This window comes from Aspergillus aculeatus (assembly GCF_001890905.1).
Source record: "Aspergillus aculeatus ATCC 16872 unplaced genomic scaffold ASPACscaffold_6, whole genome shotgun sequence".
In the NCBI taxonomy this organism is placed as follows: Eukaryota; Fungi; Ascomycota; class Eurotiomycetes; order Eurotiales; family Aspergillaceae; genus Aspergillus; species Aspergillus aculeatus.
The window spans coordinates 563,804-587,229 of NW_017962981.1; the positions used below are offsets into that span (position 1 = coordinate 563,804).

Sequence of the window (23,426 nt, forward strand, 5' to 3'; positions counted from 1 at the left end):
GACGGAGACACCCAAAAACGGAGGGGGAGGACGGACCGACTGGGATTGAGAGAGACACACGACTAATCCGTAACGGGCTTCGGAATGTGGAGTTGAGCGACGATCATCGGCCGAATGAGCGGCGCCAAATCCAGGTAAGGGGCGGCAAGTCACTTTCCAAATCCCCAGATTTCGCTTTCAGCTTTCCCCGTGATCGGTGACAAGAGCTTGAGCAAGCTGTGGCAACAGCACAGCACGGCAGCAGCAGGCAGCAAAGCAGCAACTCTGTCCTCTTTCACTTTGCGGAACCGTGATGCGGAGGAACAACAACAACAACAACAACAACAACAACAACAGGAAATGGCACGAATTATAGATTAAGCGGGCGGGCTTGGGAGATCCCCACGTGCAACGAAACGGCTGCAACTGCCGGCGATCGCATCGGTCGCGACCAGCCGCGGCCCAGGTTCTGGCTGAAGCTGAGGGCCCTTCCTTTGTTACAGGTCGCGGTGGACGTATCACAAACAAAAGCAACCAAAGGGAGTCGGGCGCGTTCACGAGCTCTCCCCAAGGATAGGTAGAAGGTGGAAGTGAAAGTGGAGGAGGGGAGCGGGAACAATAAAGAAGAAAACGAAAGAAGAGGAGAAGATGGATGGTAATAGTCGAGCACAGTCCACTCTGCCAAGTCAATCACAGGGAAAAAGGAATCGAGGAATGACTTGACAAGTTGACAGTTAGTCCCAAGATCGACTGGGGATTCGAGGGAGCTTAAGAGGACCAAGACGTGAGCAAAAAAGCTCGGCCAACGAAAACTGCAGCTGAGCTCGTCAGAAAAAGCTCGGCATGGCGGGGTATCACCAACAAAGTAAGAAGAATTGGGGAAGATGGGAGAGGGGAGAGGGGGCGAGAGAGAGAGAGAGAGGAGAGGAGTGGAGAGGAGAGGAGAGTAGAAAATAGGCTGATCAATTTAACTCAATACTCAGTAACTCAGTAACTCGATTCACACAGCCAGATAGACCTATCCCTTGCATGAGAGCTTGACTGCTTGACTGCTGGACTGCTTGACTGCTGGACTGCTGGACTGCTGGACTGACTGTGCCATACATCGTACTCCATACCTACCTAATACTTAACTCATACTACTGCACACCACGGAACAGACTGAGTATTCTTACCTACTGTATAAAGAGTTGTAAAGTGTCACCGCAGCCCTCTTGAGAAACTCGAACCTGGAATGTGCATTGCATGCAGGCGACCGAACTGCTTATTTGTGCTTGATCAGAGCTCGAACCAGGGATCCAACCCAACCCATCAATCAGTCAGTCAGTCAGTCATTCATCACATTCCATCCCCCTCCAACCACCGCCCATCGACCCGTCACCCTCCAGCTGAGTTGGTCGAACGATCGTCGTCGCAGCGTCAGTGTCATCTCATGGGTCAATCTTTTTCCATTTTCGACGCCTCTACAGCCTTCGTCCCTGATGTTACATTTACATTCGGTGTCATTCCAAATGGCAAAAAAAGCATTAATACATGCATGATAGCGGAAGAGAAAAAAAAAAGCAAAAAGAAAGAAAACGCAACACAACCACACCACAACGGGCAAATAGCTGCCACCCCCCCCGAAATGGATGATGCATGCTCGTCGCTCGACAGATCAATAAAAAAGAATAGACAGACCCAACGCCCATATTTCGCCAGTGTATCAGACGATGGATGCATCTTCCGACTCCCCAAACCGTTTTGAATATGCAGACAAGAAAATAGAGACCCGACCGCTCCTCAGTCCTTCCCCCACCCCCCTCCCTTCCCTCTAGGCATCTGTTTTTCTCTTCTTCTTGGCTGTCTTTCGCGCTGCAGTAGCTGCAAAGGCCTCCTCCGGGGGTTCGTCCATCTTGGCCCCCCGCTTTCGACCGGGTTGGCCGTACTGCTGCTCCAACCGATCGAAGAACGCCTCCGCCCGCGTGGCCTGCCGTTGCTGAATCATCTTCAACAGCTCGTTGTCCCCCATCGCACCATCGTTCTTTTTAGAGGTCTTCTTGCCGCCCTTGCCGTTCTTCTTGCCAGACTGCTTCTCCTCGACCTCCGCCGCCAACGCCTCCGCCTCCTTGGCCTCCTTCAGGGCTCGTTTCACTCGCCGCTCGCGCTTCTTCGCCGGCTCCTCCACGTAGCTCTTGTGTTTCTTCGCGCGGCCTTCCGCGATGGCGCGGTCGATGATGGCCCGGAAGCGCTCATCGTCATCCAGGACATTGCAGAGCAGCACCGACTCGTAGACCTTATCCAAGTCCCCCCGGTAAGTGTCATACGCCGCCAGCACGTCGCGCGCCTCCTCCTCGGAGCCCTGATACTCGTGCTTCAGCTTGTCGATGGCGCTGGTGTCGATGGCGCTGGAGAACTGCTCGCGGTAGAAATCCGCCCAGTTGAAATCCTCGTCGACGTCGACCGCCTCGCTAGTGCTGCCGGTCAGGTCGTATCGCTCGCGGCGCTTCCCGTCGGAGAGGATGGCGTAGGCGAAAGCAATCTGCTGGAACGTCTTGTTTGCTTCATCTCGCTCGTCGGCTGGGACCTTGTCTGTGGCAGTGGGAAAGAGGTTCGGTTAGGGTCGGGCATAATTGCGGTCTATTGATGTGAAGAACTTTTCAAACATACCAGGATGGTGCTTGAGTGCCTGTTTCCGATAGGCCGACTTGATCTGGTCTGCGGTAGCATCGTTCGAGACGCCTAGGATCTCGTACAGGTCGGTCTCTGGGCTGGGAGGTTCGGGAGACTCGCTGTCGCGACGAGATCCAGGAGACTCGCTGTCGCGTAGTGATTCGGGCGACTCGCTTCTAGGCGGAGGCGCCTGAGCTTTGCTCTTGCGAGGCATTAGGAAGATTTCTATCTTGGCTTAAGTCGCTGCGAGAGGGAAGCAGAGCAGAAAACAACGAGGAACGTCAATATGTCTCGCCAGAAGAAAAAGTGAAGTGGAAGAACGATTCAGTCAGACGCGCCACGCGGACGCGAATCTCCGGTCGGAAACCATTAATTATCAACTTTCGGAAGGCGGTAGGCCCTGGCTGTAGTGGCAGAACCTCATAGCAAGTCTGACCGCCTTCTATCGATAAGGCCCCCTCAATTAGGTTGTTTAGAGCTTCCCCCGCGCTGATGCGGTCATTCATAGCTGCTAACGTTAGCTAGCTTGAGCTCAGCTTCAATCCATCCATCTCCCCGCCCAAAGAAACCATACTACACCACCAACCACCAACCACTCAACACAAACCCCACGCACTCCAGATACCGACACCAAACTCAACACCCCAACCACCACCGAAACCAAAAAAAAATGCCCTCCCCCCATCTCAAATACATGCGCGCCTGCCTCGCACTAGCCGAGAAATCGCCCGCGCGACCCACCAACTTCCGGGTGGGCGCGCTCCTCCTCTCGCGCCACGAAGACGACACCACCCTCGAAAAAGACGACCAGCTCCTCGCCACAGGCTACACGATGGAGCTCGACGGCAACACGCACGCCGAGCAATGCTGTCTCGCCAACTACGCGGCCACCAAGAACGTCCCCGCCGACCGCGTGGCCGAGGTGCTGCCGGACGAGCCCGACCGGAAACTGGTCATGTATGTCACGATGGAGCCGTGCGGGCGCCGGCTGTCGGGGAATGCGCCGTGCGTGCAGCGGATTATCCAGACGTGTGGCGCGGGAGCTGGAGCTGGAGCTGGGGCTGGGGGAGGCAGGCGAGGCATCCAGAAGGTGTACTTTGGGGTGAAGGAGCCGGGGACGTTTGTGGGGCATTCTGAGGGGTGTAAGCAGCTGACGGCGGCGGGGATTGAGTGGGAGCTGGTGCAGGGGCTGGAGAGGGAGATTTTGACGGTGGCGACGGCGGGGCATGAGAATCGGGAGGAAGAGGTGCGGGCGGCGATGGAGACGGTCGAGACGAATATTGATGATATCAGTGCGGAGGAGCGGAGGAGGCAGGCGCAGGTGCCCAGGAACCCGAAGAAGAGGGTTATGGAGGCGGATTTGATGGGGTGATTGGTTTGCTGGCGGCGGTGGTGTGGGGTAGTGGTTGCGTGTCAAGTACTGTAGATGAATTGATGATAACGTGTATATATGTAGATCGCAACGATGATTGTCTTGTGCAAGAGTGCTGGTGAGGATGGATAGGGCTCGGTCTGGTATGGATCAAGCAGGCGATAACCTTTTAGAGGATGGAGAGCGATAATATGGTTCTGTCACCGGCCTGTCATTTCTCGTGTAGATCTCATCAAAGGACTACTTCGATCCTGAAGAATAATATTGTAACTGCAAGGTTGACAAACTCCTTCACCAAGGACTTGACTCTCTAAGAAGAAGAAAATTGACCACTTAGGCGATACAGCAAAGAGCCAAGATTAGAGCTATCTTTAACGCGGCGATATCTACACTATAGCCAAGGCCTCTCCATACAAGACCAGAAATGCCCATCAGCTATGTCCATCCAAGAGCCGTCTAACATCAATATCACGTAACATATCCCCAAGCTCTTTCCTCAAATCCGCAGACATGTTCTCCTCAAACCAGAACGCCCATGTGCTCCGCGTATTGATCTCGAGGTTATCCCGACTCGACTTCAGACCCAGATGCTGCAGCTGCTGCGGCCTTCACCTCGCTCAGATGAGCGATCAGAGCGTCGACCTGGTCGCGAGGAAAAACCAACCCCTGGGTATAGCAGCCGTGGGCGTTTATCTGAACAACACCGCCTAGGGGCATCAGACTGTATTTGCCGACCATGTAGACCAGTCCAATCAGAGCCGGGAGTCTGACGAAGGAGATTGCCGATGGTTGGGTAATCGAGGTAGGCGTGACTGGACGGGTAGGAGCGGCGGACGGCCATGAGCGCGGCGAGCAGTGACAACGATGCCCCGATGAAGATCCAGCCCATGTTGCGGTAAGCAAAGTCCGCAGAGGTCCAGCTTAGCGCTGTCTCCGTGAAGAAGAGCCGGAGATAGACCCATGGTATGTTTTTATTGTTGTGTTTGAGCTCCTGGATTCGAACGATGTCCGAAAGGCCCTTGGAGGTCTTGGCCATCCAGCCGTCTGCTACGATGATATCGTCTTCGAACATCGCGAGATAGGTTGCATTAGTGATCATGCAGGCCTCGAGCGCGTGGATAAGGTCACTGAGAATGGAGAAAATTGTCAGAGGATTGCTCATCGACATGCTCCCAGTCGCAGGGAGGGTTGATGACTAGGCAACAAGCAAGATAACTCACTACACTTCCTTCTCATAGAAGTTCCGCACCTTTTCCAACTCCTGTAGGTGTTGAAACTGATTCATGGAAATGTTCGGGTATGATCCAACGTAATCCGCAAGTCGATGCACCCAGTTCTGTCCCCAGCTCGGATGCTGGCTGGGATCCGTGTTTACGAAGATGATGTTGAGGAAGAGAGCACGGCGCTCCAGCGGAGTCAATCCCTCGAGCAGAGACCCCATCGAGGCTTCGAGGTAATGCTCCTCCTCGCGCCTCACGGTCAAGAAGACTGCGCAGATCAACGGGTTCGATCCTGCTCCCGTGTAGGAGGTGAAGTTCTCTGCAAGGGTGTTGTGGTTGGTGATCAGGGCCTCGTGTTCCCGGTAGAGACTGTGTCTTCATTCGTAGACATGGCGGTCATTGAAGAAGGTCGAATGAATATCTCGCTAGAACCGAGTTCGACAGTAGTGTAAGCAATCAAACAGAGGAGTGCGCTGGCCAGGTGGACTTCGATGGCGTTGAATCGTCGGAGTTCTCGAAGTGAGAGGGACGTCAGGCTGGATTGGAAGGTTTGCATGGTTGATGAGCGGCCAAGCTACGGCCTGATGTTGACAAGAAAGAAGAGAGATGAAAGGAAACACAGTGGGCACCCATGTTAAGTAATGAGACTAATCCTGCCTGTCTGCCTAGGCTGTAATTCATATAGATTTGCATAGGATGACCAGGGTGTATGATTGCTTTTCTCCACAGGCTTAGCACCGCACCAGAATATCTTTTGGTATTATTGCTTGATACGAGTGGATATCATTGACTAGACAGACAGCAAGTGTCAGCTACCATTGCCTTCAATGAAAGAGACAGGAGACAGAGTCCAACTGTTACACAGCGAGTAATGGGATGAGGGCTCATGAGAGTGTGTCCAAGACGCCCAAGGGTGTTTAGTCTGGGAACCCACCCACTACATTGACTTGGCAGATCCTTTATGACCAGCTGCTCAGGCTGGGCAGTGCAAAGTTCTTATACATGTCTGTCTAGGCAGATTTAGTCATTCCAGACATCTCCAGGCCTATGATCTTGCCATTCCCCAACCAATGCATAGGAGACGGAGTTCCCCCACGCCACTCGTCTAGAAGTTCCCTGGAGATCGTGGCCATGACACCCAATTTGCCGTAGGGTATGGTTCGCTTGCTCGCATTGCTTTCTAAACTTTAGTTCATGCTCTGAGACAAAGTGGGGCGCCATCCCCAGGGTCCAGAAGATGACTGGCTCTCCCCACAGACTATTGCATCCGACCCTTCACTAAGGGTGACACGATGTGTGTGCAGCCCTATAAGAACTGCCATAGATCCCTGACCAGGCATCAAGCGCGTCCACCCCTGCTAGCACAGTTGATAGTGGCTGTAGCACCTCGGCTTTAGCTAACGCAATAACACATGGAAGAAGGTCCCTAGCTCTGTTTAACGGTTAAGCCTTTCGTCGCGGGACCAGAAGTTGTAACCACGTCCTGAAATACAATGTCCACAGGCTGATCATGCTGAATCCCCAGAGAAAACTTATAGCCGGGCCATGATCTGCACCAGCCCGTCTCCGGCCTGGCACGTCTCTATGCCCGCCAGCACGATTTCCGCTTCCTTGCCCAGTCTAGCGGCCTCTGCTCGGGTCTCGTCACTTGCAACCGTGGTGATGATCATCGCCTCCCACATCTCGTAATCGAACCTCCCATTCCCGAGAAGGCCGAGGTTGGTAGCGATGCATCCGTTGAAACAATCGTCGTTCTCTTCCGTCAAGCATGTTTCTTGGAATCGGACAAGCAGAGCTAGCAGCTCCGTTGATGCTGCGTTGTCGATGGGAGCTCTCTCATTAACTTGCCAGGATCTATCTCCTGTTCTGTGATGCTGAGCTGAGGCGTGATTATTCTTTGGATTTCTTAGCATTCTCCATTGCACTGTGTCGTGTTGAGATGCAGGGATCGCTCTCACTCACCAGTGTAGCCGCGACGAGCGGAATTGACATGAGGAAATATACAAGACCCTTCATCTTGGCTTGCGAGGTCTTAAGCCCGGTAGAACTTGATAAGATGCAGGACTCGAGATATGCTGCGAATTGTTCGTGCTTGGGTTCAATCGAGTAGCCCCTAAAGAACCTTCAAGGGGCGCCGGTAGATTTTCGAACGTTCATGCTCTTTGACATGCGAATGGTTCCCATGGTTCCCTCTGCCAGGCTATTGCGCTGCAATGCGACTATCCGTATGTAATATTGCTTTCTCGCTGGATATCATGCAAGGACAACGTATAATTCAGAATGAATGGAGTAAGGATCGTCAGGGCGTGGCTCTTGACATCGGGCCGACTGGTCATGGAGGATGATCATCAATGCCATTGTTGATCGGTGGGGTGGAAAGCTTGTTTGAGCTATGCGTGGTATGATGGGGCATGTGAGCAAGCTGGGAATGTATGTGTCGATGAAAGCTCAACAAGCTATGAGTATATGTGAGTCAACAAAAGCCCAACAAGTTGTGGAACCATTGGGAAGTGGCAGAAGGGCCAGCAGATCTGTTGATGAATCGGTCAAGGGCCAGCAGATCTTTTGATGGCATCGCAAGCAAGCTAAAGTGACGGTGTCCGGTATGGCGGGTCATTCATTTGCAATGTTCATGAAGCAAGTCTGGAGCTTATATTTGGTTTAGAATGAAATATGAGTGGTACTAGCATGCGAATCGGACAACAATCGCAATGCGATGTGTGAACTCTCCCTTTACATATCCGTGCATCACTTCATCCCTCCCTACTATGAGACGAACTAGAACCGGGACTTGGTGCGTATTAGCTCTCACACCAAGAATAAACCACCATTTCCACACCAACAAACTAATATTCTCTCATTTCCCCAAGGTTGAAGCACCGACTACAAACAGGCGACGTGGCAGCATCATCATCACACGTGGAGAACGCGGAGGGCGACAGAGAGGAACCATCCCCAGATCGCAAAGCGACATGACGTCGTTATCGACCATGCATTCCCCGATCGATCCAGCCAACATCCACTCATGATTCCTTTAAATAACTCACCACCTGGCCCAGAACACCACCTAGCTACCCCCCTCCCCTTGAAAACATTATTCTACAGCATCTTTCCAACACCACAACCTGACCCGACAAAATGCCGTGGTCCACCGTCCTGCCGCAGGCAGTCTTCACCTCCCCGCTCCTCTCCGTCGCCGCCCCCATCGCCGCCGGCACATTCATCGGCTTCCAGACCAACAGTAAGCCCTCATCGCATCAACCCACCTGCACAAACCAGACAATTAAACCAAGCAGCCAAACTCTACCTCAAATCAATCACTGACAAGACTCAACAGAACAATCCCGCACCAAATCCGTCTACCGCAACCTCCAAAAACCCCCCCTCTACCCACCCGCCTGGCTCTTCGGCCCCGTCTGGACCATCCTCTACGGCCTGATGGGCTTCGCCGCGCACCACGCCACCGTCACCGGCACCACCGTCTCCCCGCTCGCCTCCGCCCCCCTCCAGGAATGGACGGTCCACTCGCAGGGCCTCTACGCCTCGCAGCTGCTGCTCAACTACCTGTGGATGCCGCTGTTCTTCGGGCTGCGGAAGCCCGCCTGGGCGCTGGCCGACATGCTGCTGCTGGGCGGCAATGTCGCGGCCCTGATGCACTCGTGGTACCAGCACGACCGCCCCGCGTTCTGGATGCTCGTGCCCTATGCGGCGTGGCTGGGGTTCGCGACGTACTTGAATGCCGGCGTCGGGGTGTTGAATCGGTGGACGATTGGGGAGGGGCAGGGAGAGGGAGAGAAGGAGGAGTAATTGGACTGCCGACTTACTACTTACTACTGAGTATCTTGATAACACTCAGTCCTGATTCCCTAATAAAGATTCCCGGGGGAGAACCCCGGACCCCCCTTTCTTTCAGCTACCCAGTAACACTCAATCTTGACTCCCATAATAAGAGATTCCCGGGGGAGAACCCCCGGACCCCCCTTCCTTTCAACTTCCCAGCAAAGCCATCCATAGCAAGCATTGCACAGCTCGCGATGTACTATAGATAAAATGTAGAATACCGGGAGAGACCGCCGGACCCCCCTTTTAGATCAGAAGTATCAAGTCTATAAGATACACAATAAGCACAAGCATCACCCAACATACAAATGATACAGAGTAACGGGGGAAACCCCCCGTACCCCCTCATATGAAGAACAATCGTTATCACCACGTGACCACCAATCCCCCAAACATCCCAGCCTATGTACAAGGCATCCATCCTATCCTCCATTTACCATCCCACCCCAACTCTCCAACACCTGGGAAACAAACCAAAAATGGCCCCATGGCGCCCCCCCGAACCCGATCCCCCCGAATTCTACCCAGCCTACTGCTTCCAAGCCTCCCCAACCCACTTCAGCTGGGTAAAGATGGCCGTCGCCGACGTGCGGCAGCTGCACCGCCGGCCCGAGTATCCAGGTAACTGCCACCCATATCCCATGTGCTTTGAGCTTTGTGCTTTGTGCTTTTGCAGCACAACTCGACCCTTGCCCCGTCCCCACCTTCTCAGCATCCAAACTGACCACCGAATCAATGGGGAAAAAGAGGGGATATTCTTCCACAAAAACCACCCCATCCGCTTCATCGCCGTCGCAGGCCTCATCACCGCCCGCACCGAGTACCCGCGCGTCACCGTCCTCACCCTCGACGACAGCAGCGGCGCCGTCCTCGACGTCGTCGTCCAGAAGCCTGATCCTGTCGCAGAACCCATAGCTCCAGCGGAAGCAGCGGCCGCACCCGCCCCCGCAGCCGCAGTCCCATCCGCCGTCCGCGCAACCACCCAGACCGAGCGGCAAGCGCAGCGGCACATCGCCCCTACAACCCTCCAGGCACTAGATATCCAGTCCCTCATTCCGGGCGCCCTCGCGCACCTGAAAGGCACCCTGTCCACCTACAGAAAAACGGTCCAGCTGCAGCTCGAGCGGTGCGGTCTGCTCGGCGGCGTGAACGCGGAGATGCGGTTTCTGGACCAGCGCAACCGAGTCCGGGTGGAGGTGCTTGATGCGCCGTGGGTGCTCGGGGAGGAGGAGGTGGCGCGGTTGCGGCGCGAGATGGTTGCGGAGGAGGAGAAAGGGGAGGCGGAGGTGGCGAGGGTGAGGAGGCGGTTGAGGAGGAGGGGGGAGAGGGAGGAGCGTGACACCCGGAAGATTTGGGAGAGGTGGGAGCTGGAGGAGGGGATGAGGGAGAGGGAGGCGGCTGTGGTGCGCGGGGCTGGGGTGGAGTTGATGCGGGTGCTGAGGGGGAGGAGGCTGAAGAGGGTCGGGGGGGACGATGGGGATGGGGATGGACCCAGGAAACGGGGGTGGGGAGAGTAGGATTGACTTTTTCATCTTATGTATATAGATTTACAGTGTCTTGAGGTGAGCCATGTATATAGAAGCTGAGAGGACCTTGATACCCTGCCTAAAATCAACGAAGGTTATTGATACAATGTGCCTAAAAAGACTAACACGTGGCTAAGAATGTCAAACAATCCCTCCCAGAAGCAGAGGGTCAGTCGTAAACGTTATCATCATGTCGTAACAAGCATCAAAACCACAGCGCTATCGAAACAGAAAACGCAGCGCACGCCCAATGGATATCTTTTCCAAAGCAGACAGACCAAAACTAGGCACAACAAAGCAAAAAATTTCAAATTCACCGGTATCCATATGTCTTGTAGTCGTACCCGGTGCTGCCGGTGCCGCTGATCGGGTTGCTGCCATAATAGTCCTCGTCTCCACCCCAGCTGCTCCGCTTCTTCTCCTTGTCTCGCTCCCGGATTGCTTCGTAGAGTCTCTGATCCTCGGTCTCCGGGTCAAGGTCCTTGTACCGGCGACGGTCCTCAATGATGTCTCCCGGATGCGCGGGGTTGTTTGATCTGTAGTAATACTCCCCATCGGGATATCTGCTGTTTCCGCTGTGGGCCAAGAGATCACTCTCCGAATGACGATAGTCAGTACCACCGTTGCCACCTCGCGGGCTGCGCGGCCGGGCGAAAGCAGTCGCCGGGCGCTGTGTCGAGGGAGTCCCCACGCGGTAATGAGGAACGTCCTGGCTATATGTGTCTGGCACGCGGGTGGCAGACAAGGTGGGACTGTCTCGTGGGCCAGAGCTTGTGGTGGAGCCCGCATGACGGTGCGGGCCAGAGCCTCCTTCGTCATAGACCTTTCCACCGCCGACGTGTGCTGTGTATGGTTTTCGCTGGCGCTCGATTGGTCGAGAAGGCACCTCCTTGTCCTCTTCATCGTCGACTACAGCAGCCGTCGAGGCGGTTGCTGATGTGGTATGGTATGGCTGACGCTCGCGCTCACTCAGCGAGGCAGTAGAATCCACTGAGCTCACTGAAGCCTTGTGTGCGGCCTTCTTGTGACGTTGTTCCGCAACCTGTTTTAGTTCCTCTTCAGAAATGGGAGGCAGGTCGACGCCGCAGTGTCGCATGATGAACTGGTCAACTTCTTCCCTTAGCGACAAGTTAGGAATGTCAGGGAACAGTCGTCGTGGAATTTCCTTCGGGAAGCGCTCTCTTCGATTGTCGGGATTATTGATAGGCATATTCAAAACTGCATTCTGGAAGCGCTCATACTCCTTCTCCGGATGGGCCTGAATCATCAAAGTAGCCCATCGCTCGAACCCCCGCGGAGTCAAGCCTGGAATATCCGGTCTCTCGTTCAGCTTGTTCTGCACGAGGTGATGTTCCGCCTCCACTTCGCGGAACAGTCTTGAAATGGAAGAGGTACGGTCATCGAAGATGTCTGTGACTGAGTCAGCGCAGCTAAGAGTCGGTACCACAACCCTACTAACCTTGCCAGGGATAAGGATCAGACGGTATATTGGTATCTTCGTAGAACTTTTGCAGTTTCTCAGGAGTAACAACCAGGGTGTTGCCAGGTGGATAGTCCTCGATCTATTATTGTTTGACCAGTCAGTCTCACATGCCCTGGATGTTCGTTCAGCGAATATGCTCACCAGATGAACCGCGACACCACGTAGAAGCTGGCCCAGCCTCTCTGTTGGCTTGCCCTTTTCAAACAGCTTGCCCCAGATCTTCTCCAACGTTGTCATCTCCGTCACTGTCACCTCTCGCGACGGTGCCTTTGGCCGAGAAGATTCCACACTATGGCTATGATCACTAAATTGACTCGCAGGTGAGCCGCGGCGGTCAGTTGAAGGTCCAGACGATGGACCCGGGTAGAGATGGGGACTGGCTGGGCGCCCTGTGGGCGGCACGGGCGTCGGATAGTCACTAGGATCGGAGCCGACCTTGGGCGGAGGCGGTGGAGCCGCAGCTTGGGGGACCGTGGTGGAATATGTCGATTCTCCATATGCGGGGGTAACGGATTGCGGGGGAGGAGGAGGAGGAGCCCATTGCGGCGACGACACTGACGGGTGCTGTTGATCGCCGTGCAATCCGTCCAAGCCCGTTGCTTTCAGCTGTTGTATGACCGTCGCCGTGATCTGCGACACCACATCAGGAGACAGATATGCCGGTGTATCAGCCTGGCGGAAGGCCGAGTTGACGGCCTCATTGATTCTTCCGGCAGGCGGTTGTTGCTGGGGCTGCTGCTGGGGCTGCTGCCAAGCATTGGGGTCATATGGCGGTTTGTTATAATAGTTGCCCGGCGAGGAGGGTCGGGGGGGCACCTGCGGCTGAGGGACATTCGGCTGGTCAGAACCATATTGCGCTGGGTATTGCGCTGGGTATGGAGGAGTGTATGCGGATGCGCGGTTCTCGTTGGCATTCAAATGGTTTGGGTGTGGATATTGGGGATATGAGCCGCCATTATTAGGGAAACCGTTGTACGCCATCGAATCGGGGTAGTAGGTGAGAAGCCAAAGTCAAAAGATTGTTGCCCTGCGCTCTAGCACCGGCACAGGATGATCATCGAAGCTATTCTACTGGGTTGAAACACTGAGACCGCAAGCAAAGAGGCGGGGAGGGGCTTCAGGTAGAATAACGGCAAAAGAAGGAATAGAAAGAAGACAAAGGCGAGGGTGCTCTGTGGAATGCAACGCTGGTGTGGCGAGGCGACTAATTTTCTTTCTGGTGTGTTCCGTGAGAGGAGCAAAGAATGGGGTAGAATCAAAGAAAGAAAGTCCTCGGAGTGATCGGGAGAGTGTGAGAGAAACCAAGAGGGAGTGAGACAGTGGGTTGCGTGAGAGAGAGAAAGAGAGGGTGGAGGGGAGGGGCGGCGGGCGGCAGCAGGCAAGCAGGCAGGCAAAACGGGCGGCGGATCTTGAAACAAACCGTCTAGCGAATAATTTACTCAGTACTTGCCAGTTGGGCAAAAGTCACGGGGAGAACTGACTGCCAAAATGCAAGCAGGGCAATCCTGGTGGAGCGCTCGGAAAAATCAAATCTATAGTCCGAAGTAAAATGTCAGAAGACGAAGAAAACAGCAGCAGCGAAGAAGGGAAAGATAAGAATCCTCATACTCTGCCATATGCCAATACGTCATGAAGAGTCGGCGGATATGCGGGGAAAGCAGAAAAATAATCATCGTGCTAAAACACCGTCTCCTCCCCTCCAAACAAGCAGCAGCAGCTGGTAAATATGCGAGTGACTCCTCCCCTGCTCCAAAACCCCCCGGATTCGAGGGTCGCACACCATGCCACTTCATCCTCCCACCATATTCGGATATCCTCCATGTCCATCAATCGCCTCAGTGGCTGTAGACAATTCGATGCAATGCAACTCGGGGAGGTCGTGCGTCTGTTTGTACTTGATGGGCCAATGTCTGTCAGGATCTATACCTCGAAGTACATCAAAATACAAGAATGTTGACGTACTCACCAGGGTGTGTTCTCGAGCTTTGGCCTTCGACGCCTTGTGAGCCAGATTGGTGACAACCATGGTACGCTGGTGGGCAACGGGCCGCCTTAGTCCCTGGGTAGCCCCAGGTAGGTTCCAAGGACTCTTCAATATCTAAAAATATAAAAGTAAACCATGCGAATCGAGTTGGAAGTGTCAAAGTCAGTTCTCTATTGTTGCCAGGTCAGAAAATACAAAAAGCCACGGCAAAAAAAAGCTCATCCACCACCAATCTCCCACCACGCATATCAGCTGCTGCGAATCAATATCATCTGTGCATTGCAAAAAAAAAAAAAAAAAAACAAGAGGCAGAGGCAACATGTAAACAGAGAACGAAAGAGAGAAAGACGTTAGTAGAACGATCAAGAAGCTTTCCCCTGGGTCTGTATATGTACCCCTGGTTGTACCTGGAGTGCACCTGTGTACCGGCGCGTGGCCCGCTTACAGCCAATTCTCGAGATCTTCTTCGTCTTCATCCTCGTCCGAGGCGACGATATCGTCGTTAGGCTCGGGAACACGCATGGAAGGCTCCTTGCCCTTAGGAATGCGTCTGCCCTGTACGCAGTCAGTTGGCACCAGCAGTTTCTTTTATTGTTTGATCCATCCTGCAACGTACAGGGATCTTGGCCCATTTGCCATCGGGTTTGTCGGGCTGGAGTTTCTCAGGCTCGTTGTTGAAATAATCTTCATAACGGGTCTCCGGAACTTTCTTGTCCAGAGTGGCAACCTGAAACTTCTGGCCATCAGGGCCGTGTCCCGCGTACTCGCGATCGTTCTTGCGGGCCCCGTCCTCGCCGCCAGCATTCTCGTCATCGGCACCGTCATCGAAGGAGTGGTTGTCAGCGATGTTCATCTTCTTGGCGGATTGAGTCAAAGCAGTCACTCCACCCTGGCTCTGTGCTCAAGTCAACCACGGAACGGATTCTAGAGCCCGTGTATGGAGCAACTCGATACTCACAGTTGAAGTGCCGCTGGCCGTAGCCGTAAGGTTGCCTGAGAACTGCCGCTGTCTTTCTGGCATTGGATCCACCTCCAGGGCGTTCTGAACACAGTTCAGGCATCTCTGTGTTTGGCATATACAGTCAGGCGATGTCCTGTTACCTCAAACTGGATAGATAGGTAAAAACTTACCGCGGTGTCACGATCTCCACGCTGGTTCTTCGCAAAATGATCCAGAGTCTTGGTCTTGTCGCAGATAGAACATTTGAGCTCGACGATGCATCCACCAATGCATTGGCGACAGCGGGCCTCGCATCCGCCGTCAGCGGCTCGCTTGCCCTGAAGCACGATGGCATGGCGAATGATTTCCTGCTGGCGCTTGGAGTAAGAGGCCACAGTACGGTACTTCTTGCAGCTGGCACATTTGACTCTGTGATCTTGTCAATTACACAGTCTATATCAGATATACCAAAGGCGTGTTATCCTGACTTCTCCGGGATGATGGTGTTGTTGATCCTATATCAGAGTCGCAAGAGTTAGAATGGTATATCAGGAGAGTATTCAGTCATTAGGAAGACATACCGCTCTCTGAGAGCGTCACTGTAGCCGCCTCCGTAGGCACTGGGAGCCTTTCTGCTCAGACTCATGGTTGCGGTAGGTCTTCGTGATGTCACGTGCTGTGTAGTTTACGGCTTCAGAGACAACCACGAAATGCTGAGAGGCGGTGAGAAACGAGAAAATCAGAGAGAAGAGAGAGCGCACTGAAGTTGTGGTTGTGTTAGCCGGGCCTCAGTGATGTCGAGTGAATGGAACCGTCGTCAAGGTGACTGGTTGTGTTATATTCCCCCGCTGCCAGAACCACACAGTGAATATATCCAGTCGCTCTCTGCCATCACCAGGAGTACGCGCCCAGCAGATTGTCTTGAGAAAGACAATTGTGTTAAGTGCCAGAGCACTGCCGATGAGTTGTCAAGGAGCGAGACTCAGTCTATACATCTCTGTTTTAGGAAGGTGTTAGTCAGGTGGAAGTTTGAAGTTTGTTGTATATTATCACAACCACACGCGGAAGCCCACATCAAGAACAAAACTGATGCTGTTTGGCCCCAGGAAAAGCAAGACAGTCTGCGCTGCTGACATAGATTATACATGCATGGTACATCTTCAAAAGCAAGGCAGCGACTATGCTGCCATGAGGATGCTATTGCATGGTGTTGTCGTTTGTCAATGCTCATGCGTTGCAGCCCCAGTACAGTACATATTGTCTGGGTGACACAGAACCGTCTATAGCTCAGGATACAGAGCACAAGGAGCTTTCAAAATGCCCACAGCTTACTTCTGAAACCGTCAACAACAGATCCAAAGGCAAAGGACAGTCGGCCTGGAATCCTCCCAGCCATCCCGAAGCCGTTTGCAAGAACCCAGAGAGCCAAACAGGCTGGTATGACACAACTGTCATGTCAACACCGGCGGAAAGCTCGGACTGTGCTACATATAACAGAAGGAAGATATAAGGAAAATGATGTAAGAGTTAGGCATGCAGAAGGTGAAGATGATACACGTCAAGAGCGGAATGACATCTGTACTGGGGTGGCAGGTAGATAGCTATACCTACAGTTGCTATGGCACATCAATTCCGGAAGTGGGTAAGAGGCCCCAGGTACCAGGGGGGCGCTGTCCGTCAATATGATGTCGGAGGCAAACGACGATGGACTGGATCAGGGCCGATCTGGCATGCAGCATCGCGGGAGGACTGCAGGCACCCTGGTTCCTACTGCAAAGCACAGCCGCTCATCCAGCAATCATGTTTCATCCCAGCATCCAGGGACGCCAGCTCTCATCTCGCTTGGCTAATGACAAAGAAGAAGGACCTCTTGCCTTGGATGACTGATCCAAATAGCCCCTGAACCTGCTCCCATTCGAACCAACCTAGCCGATTCCTACAAACACAGACTCATAAGCACCTAGTCCGTTGGCGAAACACACAGCGTAGCAGCTAAAGGGGAGGAATAGGGCTGGCAGTTGTCCATACGAGAAGAGACCCTTTCCGGACAGCCGTACTTTTGGTCATTGTGCTTGTGGCGAAGGTTTCTCATATGCAGGACAGAGGACTACTATAATAAACTAGTTCTCTTGGTGGAAATCCCTAGTGGCGTTCCAGAAATATGTTTAGCCGTGTCTTGCGCAGGCGATGTTCGGTTGATCCTCCATGATGCGGCGTGGAAATGGCTGCCGCAGTTCATCCGGGCCAACGGTCACTGGGAATGCAGGCCAAATACGAGCACCGCTAGGTGATCGAAAGTGTCCTTTTTTTTGTTCATCTGTTCTGCTTTTTTGCCCTACGGGAGGTATTGAGCGATTTTCTGTCCCCTGTAGATCCTTCCACTCCGCTTCCACGCAGCTGCCTTGATCCTTCTAGAACTCTCGTAGAATGCGACGGCTTCGAAAGCTATACCGTAGTAGTCCTTGGTATAATAGCTAAGGTAGCTAAGAGAAGTGATAACAGCTTAGGATAGGCGGGGCTGAAGCATTGTAGGATGCTAAGGATGCTAAGGATGGAGAAGACGGTGAACGAGCAGGCAGAGTCGCCAGCGCGGAGATGGGAGATGTTGCGACGAGACAGAAAGAGTTCCACTCCGACGACCACCACTGGTCAGCCGGGCAGGTCGGGAAGCGGAGACGGAAACTACACCGAGTGGGGATCCGCATTCCCCGAACGCCCCGGTGCAAACAGAGGCCGCCATATTGACTCCACTAGCATCCACTGTCTCCTCCCTCACACGAATCATTCTCACATTGGGACTCCACCCCCCTCTTAGGAGTCCAGGAGACTGGCAGGGTGGTGGTGTTTGGAACAGGAATGGCCTCATGGAGTCATGGTCCATGGTCCGTCCATGTTCCATGAATAATCGAGGAAGAGGAGTCAGTCAGTCCTGCGTCCCGTCGTCTAGTGCTCCGGACCAGTCAATCCACTCTTCCCTTTCTGTGCTGGTGCCCGAAGCTTTCCCAGCAATCTTATTCAAGTTTGTTCATGGTTGACTTCCAACCCTTTTCTCGACTGAGTAATCACGCCGGGCGTTTGGCTGCAGGTTTATTTGCATATACAGTAGTGCTTTGAGTGATTGCCAATAGCTCAACCCTCCTGAAAGCTGGACGCCAAGGGACCACGGATATTAGTAAGGGGAAAACCACAAAGCTCGGAGTACCTAAACTATAGTACGTACGTAGTGCCATTCAGGTGGTTTCGCAATAGCGGACATTGCTCCCTAAACAAGACAAACACCGCCAAAGGAAAACAGAGAGACAATTGTAGTCTAGAAGTCGAGTTAGTACCTAGGACAGGCGGAGTATCAAACATCAACTTGACAGGATCTAGTAGTATGCACTCCAGATTGTTCGCAGACAGCCCCTCCACGCGTCTTGCCCCTCCCCCGCCACCTTATTCTTTGATAGGAAAGAGAATGGCATGAGAAAGAGGGTCAAAAGAACGGTAAAGAAAAGAAAAGAATGTAAAGAGAGAGGAGAAGCAAAAAGACGGTGACTGGCATAGCTTCGGGGCAGAGAAGATGGGCAAGGTGAAGGTAGAGGCGGTGACTACCGTGACGGGCCGTCGACTCCGTTCCTCTCTTCCTTCCTCTGGCGCCATCCGCATAACGTTAGTTACGTTGAATGACTAGTCAACCTACTCTAAATTAGTAGGTAGTTAGCGAATCCATACTGGAATTATGATCACTCACCGTATGGTCTACGGAGGACATCGGATTTCCGCAAACTTCAATCTGGGTCGAGGAAAAGGTGGATGTTCGCTTGAATCGGAAATGTTCCCACAACCCGTCCCATCAGCCATTATGACAGCTGCTGGCTCACTGATTCCTGATGTCGCCAAGCGAAGCGTCGTTGCCTACGCCCTTACTGTGGCATGTTATCCTCGGTCCGTGACTGACTCTGTTTGCACGGTGTGGTCGCATCAGAATGTTCGAGGTTCGCAGTTAGCCGAGCAAACGAGACTAGCGGCAACAATCGCTTGGCCGGTCATGAGGTTGACAACATCACGACTACTAAACTAACGAGTTGGGTCACCCCACGGTCAGGATTAGACGAAAGCTTCGAACTGAAACTACCTCGCAGTGCCCATTCCGTCAACTAGACTATCATTCTCAAGAATGAGTTCCGTGACCTGGGTGGCGAAAAAGTCGCGAGGCAGGAGAAAGGTCAGGATCAGCCCGTAACTGTAGTAACTCATCGCAAACGATCCAGACCCTGGACAGCTGAGGATAGCTCATCGTACTTTGAACCGGACGACCGGATCTGATCTCGCAGTTTTTAGCTACAGCTGATCAACATCGCCTCATGTACGATGAATTCAATATGGTGAAGCCTAAGAACTATGCATCAAAGCATCACTCTTTCAGCTGCATACTTCATTGGCGTCAGCATTTGATCGCAGATTAGAATCCATCCAGCTGATCTGCGTGCAGCTGCGCTGGGGCTCTCTGAAGTATCAACTGTGATGGGTGCATTGGGGGTGGATCTCGCGATGCTCAATCTCCCAATGCGGTAATATGTGTTTTGCCTACTGTAGCCATGGATCAGACGCCACCCCTCCAGACAGACGTGGAAACATTTGTTCCATACATGATTATTGCTTTGAGGGAAATATCTATTGTATCATACTACGAGTCCTGAGGAGTATGCTAGCATTGGGTAACGACGTCAAACTGATTGCCTGGAGATCTAACAGGCTACCTAGTAAAGAACTCAGCCTCTCAGGGCACACTGCGCCTCCGTCGAGGTGGATTCATCTCCATAGTTCCAACTGCACGTTAGTTGTTCCATCACAAAGAAAATAGTCTCCCCGCGGAAATTGCGTCTTGTGCTTCGCCGAGCACCGGAGATGAAGTCTCGACTGATGGCGTCTGTACTGTGCAACGGTAGCCCGCCATGAAGCAACAGCTCTTGCGTCTTTTTTGTGCCTTCAATTGAACTCAAAGCAATATACCGGTAGAGACACGCAATGCTCAAGAGGGGAAACCCGCCGCCTTGCCTTACTCCAGAAGTCCCGATGGGGCACAGATGCAAGCCACTTCCATGAGTTACTCCCCGAATAACAGTAACCTAGGCGTCTGGGTGGGATGGAAGATCAGATGTTACGGACAGCGGTGCCATGGTGGCGGTCAGCCACCCTGGGTGCTCCATACTGTAGCCATACACAATACATGTCCAGCCACTGTTTGTTGCTTTGAGGATGGAGAATGAGACACTATTACCCACGGATCCAGATAGGAACCACTACCTGCATGAACTGCAACCGCGCACAAAAGTCCATCCCCATCCATTCCCGCTTAGTCTGCGGGCCTGACTCATAGGCTAGTTTCTTGTCTGCCAACTTTGAAAGTTCCCTCTGAGTTGGATGCCACCAAAAAAAAACCGGTCGACAGAATTCTGACTTGTCCACCGGCCAGTTCATACTTATAGATCAGCAAGGAAACACATATTGAACTCTTATGTTTAGCGTGGCCCATCAGTGTTTATTTTTTCCCCGTCTCCTTGGGAATTTCATAAGGCGATGAGGAGATGCACGTCCCACACACTCATCGGTCAGTATGGGAATGGGTACGTATAGTCGTTGATGGACCCGAGCTGCCACGCGAGAAATGAATGCCGCTCTCCCCCTCAATCACAATCAACCTGTCAAACTCGTGAGATCGTTCGATCCTTGAGTCCCCTCCTGGGAGCTCGACCATCCGGGACCCTGCGTGGGACGGGTGGTGGGAGTGGGATGGACCATGGATCATGGATCATGGATCATGGATCTTGGATCATGGAGCCTTGTGAGGGACAACTGCCAGTGCCATCTCTAGGCTCTATCTAGCAGCACTGGCAGCAGCACCCAGCGTCACCGAGTTTGCAGCCCAGAGGGCAAGAGAAAACGCGGCCCAACCCCTGGTCAACCCTGCTAGCGCCCGTCTAACGATCACTAGAGGCGGAGTCCAAGTGGAGCTCATTAAGGCTGGACCGTCTGAGGTCCTTGAAGGCGACTGGTATTTTACAGTCTCCGGAGCTTTCTCTAGTACTGATTCGTCCTTAGTACCTCTTGCGACTCTTTGACTGGGTGCCTCTTTTTCTCATCGCTGCCCCCTTTTGATTCGGCTGGATGCGGAAGGTTTAACCCTAGACAGTCCTTATCCAAGGGTGAACACTGTCATTGTGCGCACTCGTCAGCGTCGGATGTGATGGGATCGGTTTGCGATACATTATTTGCTCTTTGATTTGCTCAATCACTAGTGCAATCTGACTCGCCGATTGAACGGAGCGTTGCGCCGCAGGATTTAAGGAAAGGAAGGCACAGGTGATGCAGTCAGTTGGTCGCGAATGAGAAATCGAGCAGCGATGAACCGAGGATGAATGGCTAATCAACAATCGGGTATGTCCCCCGTCGTGACAATACCATACCGTCAAACTCCCCTATAGATGGGCGCACAATGGCTTTATAGTGTCTGCTGTAGTGCACAGATAAATGGATATTATTGGTTGGAGCAAGAGATGCATACCAAAGAGAGCTTAGCCCCAGGGTGGACAGTTTGGTCCTGGAATAATGACCTCCCTAAGTGAGTTTGGTTCATCTTCATTCCCAGCGCTAGAAGAGCAGAAACAGTCACTGACCCTTTTTTCCGGGTGCAGCAGATGTGTACCAAAATTACCGTATTCTCCAGATGCTGCGAGCTGCGGCCACCACAGGAAAAACAAAACATTTACCCAGTGACACGGAATGAAAAAAATAGGGAGGGAAAAAAAAGGCGAAAAAAAATAAATCACACAGGAAGGTTTCCCTTCTGCTCGACCATGATGTAATGAATTGCAGCATGAATCCACCTTTCGTTTCTGATATGAATCGAGTCGCTACTAATCAGATGGGGGTGTCGTCATATCAAAAATCCCATTCTGATCAATGTGCTTCAGCATAATCACGGGCAGGAAAGTCTTATATCATTAACAATGTGGTGATCTTGACATTTTCGGTAATTTCCCACATGCTGAGATTGCCGCCCGTTCAGGGCCCTGGCGATGAGGAACCTAGAAGAGAACCTATGAACTCCTTTCCAATTTCCCTGGTTGGAGTGGTGGACCTCTTCCGTCGCTCGACCATTCCTCGCCAGTCTTCGGAAATGGTTAGGGTAAGGTGGAGAGGATGTGAAAGAAGAGGAACGCAGCCGTTCGTTACTTTAATCCTTTCCACTGCATTCGGCTTTATTTATTTGTTTGTTTATTTTTTTTTTCTTTTGGGATTGTTGTGTCGGGAGGTTTTACTTGAGTACGAGGACTTGGGGAGGGTATTTTTGTCTCTCGCGAGCGCGCTCCATCTTATTCTTAGTAGCTAGTAATAAACCCAAACCCTCAGCATACGTACGACGAGTTTGACGCAGACAGCTTAGCGGCCATACTAGCAGTCTAGCACGTTAATGGAGCGAATGACGATGGCGAGTTTGATGAATTACTCAAGTGTCAGTCAGTCAATCAATCTCCCAGTGAGTCTCAGACTCTCAGTCCATCCAACTGGTGTATGTATCTTCTACGACTGCAGGTATGTGTATGTTTATGTGTATGTGTATGTGTACATTGTACACAGTGTATCTGCCTGTCTGCACTTGACCAGTCGCGTCCGGTCAAGTCAACACATCAATTGTCGCCTTCTTTTCTGTCTGCCTTTCCTCCCTCACTGCTCCTCTTTTCCCTCTTTTCCCTCTTTTCCCTCTTCCTTTTCCACTTCCCCCCCTCTCTTCATCCACTCTTGGAGCGCCATCAGTCCATCACCGCCCAACCCCCCAACCTCTTGTTGAGTCTGTCTTCCCGCATTAACCCTCAGCATCACCATCGCTCCATTTTCCAGGTGTGGTGATCAATCCCCGAGGGGAATGAATCCCTACGTATTTTATTCACATTCACCTTCACATATCCAAAATCGTAACACTATATCTGCAAAACAAGAAAGAAAGAAAATTCCATTGAAGAATTTAAAAACGACAATGTCCCTGTCAGCACTGTCAACCCCTCAATGAGGAAAAATAAAAATAAGAAAAAGTCATCACCTAAATTGCAAAATATAATAATTCGCACTATTATCGGTCTGGGATCTGCACCATCTCATCTTGTCCCAAAATTCGCCCCGTCGTCGACCGCTTCTTCACCTTACCTTGAAGGTCTCCACGGCCCGGACCCAAGGTCTCGCTCGTCTTGCTTGGTCTTTGCTAAAGCTGTCACCGCGTCAGGGGGGGTTCCTCTTTTTACCTCTTTCTGCCATTATTTCTGCCATTTCTTACCTTTTCTTACTACGGAGATGTACTAGAAAGAAGAAGTGTTAGACTCCTCTATTGCTTCGTTTAGTTACTCCTCCTCCTTTCCCCCCCTCTTACCTACCTAGTTTGAAGCCCACTTT

At 52.5% G+C, this 23,426-nt stretch overlaps 8 protein-coding genes across 8 annotated transcripts; 3 read left to right on the forward strand and 5 right to left on the reverse strand.

Moving 5' to 3' along the window:
- Positions 1-1,792: 1,792 nt before the first annotated feature.
- Positions 1,793-2,845, reverse strand: ASPACDRAFT_59607 (DnaJ domain protein; the record flags this gene model as incomplete). Its single annotated transcript, XM_020203463.1, has 2 exons — positions 1,793-2,550; positions 2,629-2,845. The coding sequence occupies 2 exons, from the start codon at positions 2,843-2,845 to the stop codon at positions 1,793-1,795; spliced, it is 975 nt and encodes a 324-aa protein (XP_020057112.1).
- Positions 2,846-3,301: 456 nt separating this feature from the next.
- ASPACDRAFT_42263 (putative DRAP deaminase) lies at positions 3,302-4,100 on the forward strand (the record flags this gene model as incomplete). The annotated part of the gene is made up of 2 exons (XM_020201067.1): positions 3,302-3,999; positions 4,088-4,100. The coding sequence occupies 2 exons, from the start codon at positions 3,302-3,304 to the stop codon at positions 4,098-4,100; spliced, it is 711 nt and encodes a 236-aa protein (XP_020057113.1).
- A 334-nt stretch (positions 4,101-4,434) lies between these two features.
- Positions 4,435-5,779, reverse strand: ASPACDRAFT_51674 (uncharacterized protein; the record flags this gene model as incomplete). The annotated part of the gene is made up of 6 exons (XM_020202516.1): positions 4,435-4,602; positions 4,646-4,769; positions 4,822-5,130; positions 5,224-5,573; positions 5,613-5,644; positions 5,686-5,779. The coding sequence occupies 6 exons, from the start codon at positions 5,777-5,779 to the stop codon at positions 4,435-4,437; spliced, it is 1,077 nt and encodes a 358-aa protein (XP_020057114.1).
- A 976-nt stretch (positions 5,780-6,755) lies between these two features.
- Positions 6,756-7,215, reverse strand: ASPACDRAFT_42265 (uncharacterized protein; the record flags this gene model as incomplete). The annotated part of the gene is made up of 2 exons (XM_020201068.1): positions 6,756-7,118; positions 7,186-7,215. 2 exons carry the CDS (start codon positions 7,213-7,215, stop codon positions 6,756-6,758), a joined length of 393 nt encoding a protein of 130 aa, XP_020057115.1.
- Positions 7,216-8,341: 1,126 nt separating this feature from the next.
- ASPACDRAFT_77680 (TspO/MBR family protein) lies at positions 8,342-9,117 on the forward strand. The gene is made up of 2 exons (XM_020205011.1): positions 8,342-8,464; positions 8,561-9,117. Exons 1-2 carry the CDS (start codon positions 8,362-8,364, stop codon positions 9,028-9,030), a joined length of 573 nt encoding a protein of 190 aa, XP_020057116.1. The 5' UTR covers positions 8,342-8,361; the 3' UTR covers positions 9,031-9,117.
- Positions 9,118-9,515: 398 nt separating this feature from the next.
- On the forward strand, positions 9,516-10,580 carry ASPACDRAFT_1887530 (OB-fold domain-containing protein; the record flags this gene model as incomplete). Its single annotated transcript, XM_020198461.1, has 2 exons — positions 9,516-9,684; positions 9,811-10,580. The coding sequence occupies exons 1-2, from the start codon at positions 9,543-9,545 to the stop codon at positions 10,578-10,580; spliced, it is 912 nt and encodes a 303-aa protein (XP_020057117.1). The 5' UTR covers positions 9,516-9,542.
- A 60-nt stretch (positions 10,581-10,640) lies between these two features.
- ASPACDRAFT_77681 (uncharacterized protein) lies at positions 10,641-13,346 on the reverse strand. The gene is made up of 3 exons (XM_020205012.1): positions 12,214-13,346; positions 12,049-12,151; positions 10,641-11,999 (listed from the first exon to the last, which is right to left on the reverse strand). The coding sequence occupies exons 1-3, from the start codon at positions 13,051-13,053 to the stop codon at positions 10,903-10,905; spliced, it is 2,040 nt and encodes a 679-aa protein (XP_020057118.1). The 5' UTR covers positions 13,054-13,346; the 3' UTR covers positions 10,641-10,902.
- Positions 13,347-14,339: 993 nt separating this feature from the next.
- On the reverse strand, positions 14,340-15,993 carry ASPACDRAFT_1887532 (uncharacterized protein). The gene is made up of 7 exons (XM_020198462.1): positions 15,758-15,993; positions 15,578-15,709; positions 15,485-15,511; positions 15,188-15,425; positions 15,015-15,119; positions 14,673-14,951; positions 14,340-14,611 (listed from the first exon to the last, which is right to left on the reverse strand). The coding sequence occupies exons 2-7, from the start codon at positions 15,640-15,642 to the stop codon at positions 14,498-14,500; spliced, it is 828 nt and encodes a 275-aa protein (XP_020057119.1). The 5' UTR covers positions 15,643-15,709; positions 15,758-15,993; the 3' UTR covers positions 14,340-14,497.
- Positions 15,994-23,426: the final 7,433 nt, after the last annotated feature.

Coding starts and splice junctions, on each gene's coding strand:
- ASPACDRAFT_77680 (XM_020205011.1), top strand. CDS start 8,362: ATGCCGTGGTCCACCGTCCTGCCGCAGGCAGTCTTCACCTCCCCGCTC. Junction 8,465..8,560: donor CATCGGCTTCCAGACCAACA/GTAAGCCCTCAT, acceptor AAGACTCAACAG/AACAATCCCGCACCAAATCC.
- ASPACDRAFT_77681 (XM_020205012.1), bottom strand. CDS start 13,053: ATGGCGTACAACGGTTTCCCTAATAATGGCGGCTCATATCCCCAATAT. Junction 12,152..12,213: donor GTGGTGTCGCGGTTCATCTG/GTGAGCATATTC, acceptor AAACAATAATAG/ATCGAGGACTATCCACCTGG. Junction 12,000..12,048: donor TGATCCTTATCCCTGGCAAG/GTTAGTAGGGTT, acceptor ACTCAGTCACAG/ACATCTTCGATGACCGTACC.
- ASPACDRAFT_1887532 (XM_020198462.1), bottom strand. CDS start 15,642: ATGAGTCTGAGCAGAAAGGCTCCCAGTGCCTACGGAGGCGGCTACAGT. Junction 15,120..15,187: donor GTGGAGATCGTGACACCGCG/GTAAGTTTTTAC, acceptor TGCCAAACACAG/AGATGCCTGAACTGTGTTCA. Junction 14,612..14,672: donor GCAAATGGGCCAAGATCCCT/GTACGTTGCAGG, acceptor GACTGCGTACAG/GGCAGACGCATTCCTAAGGG.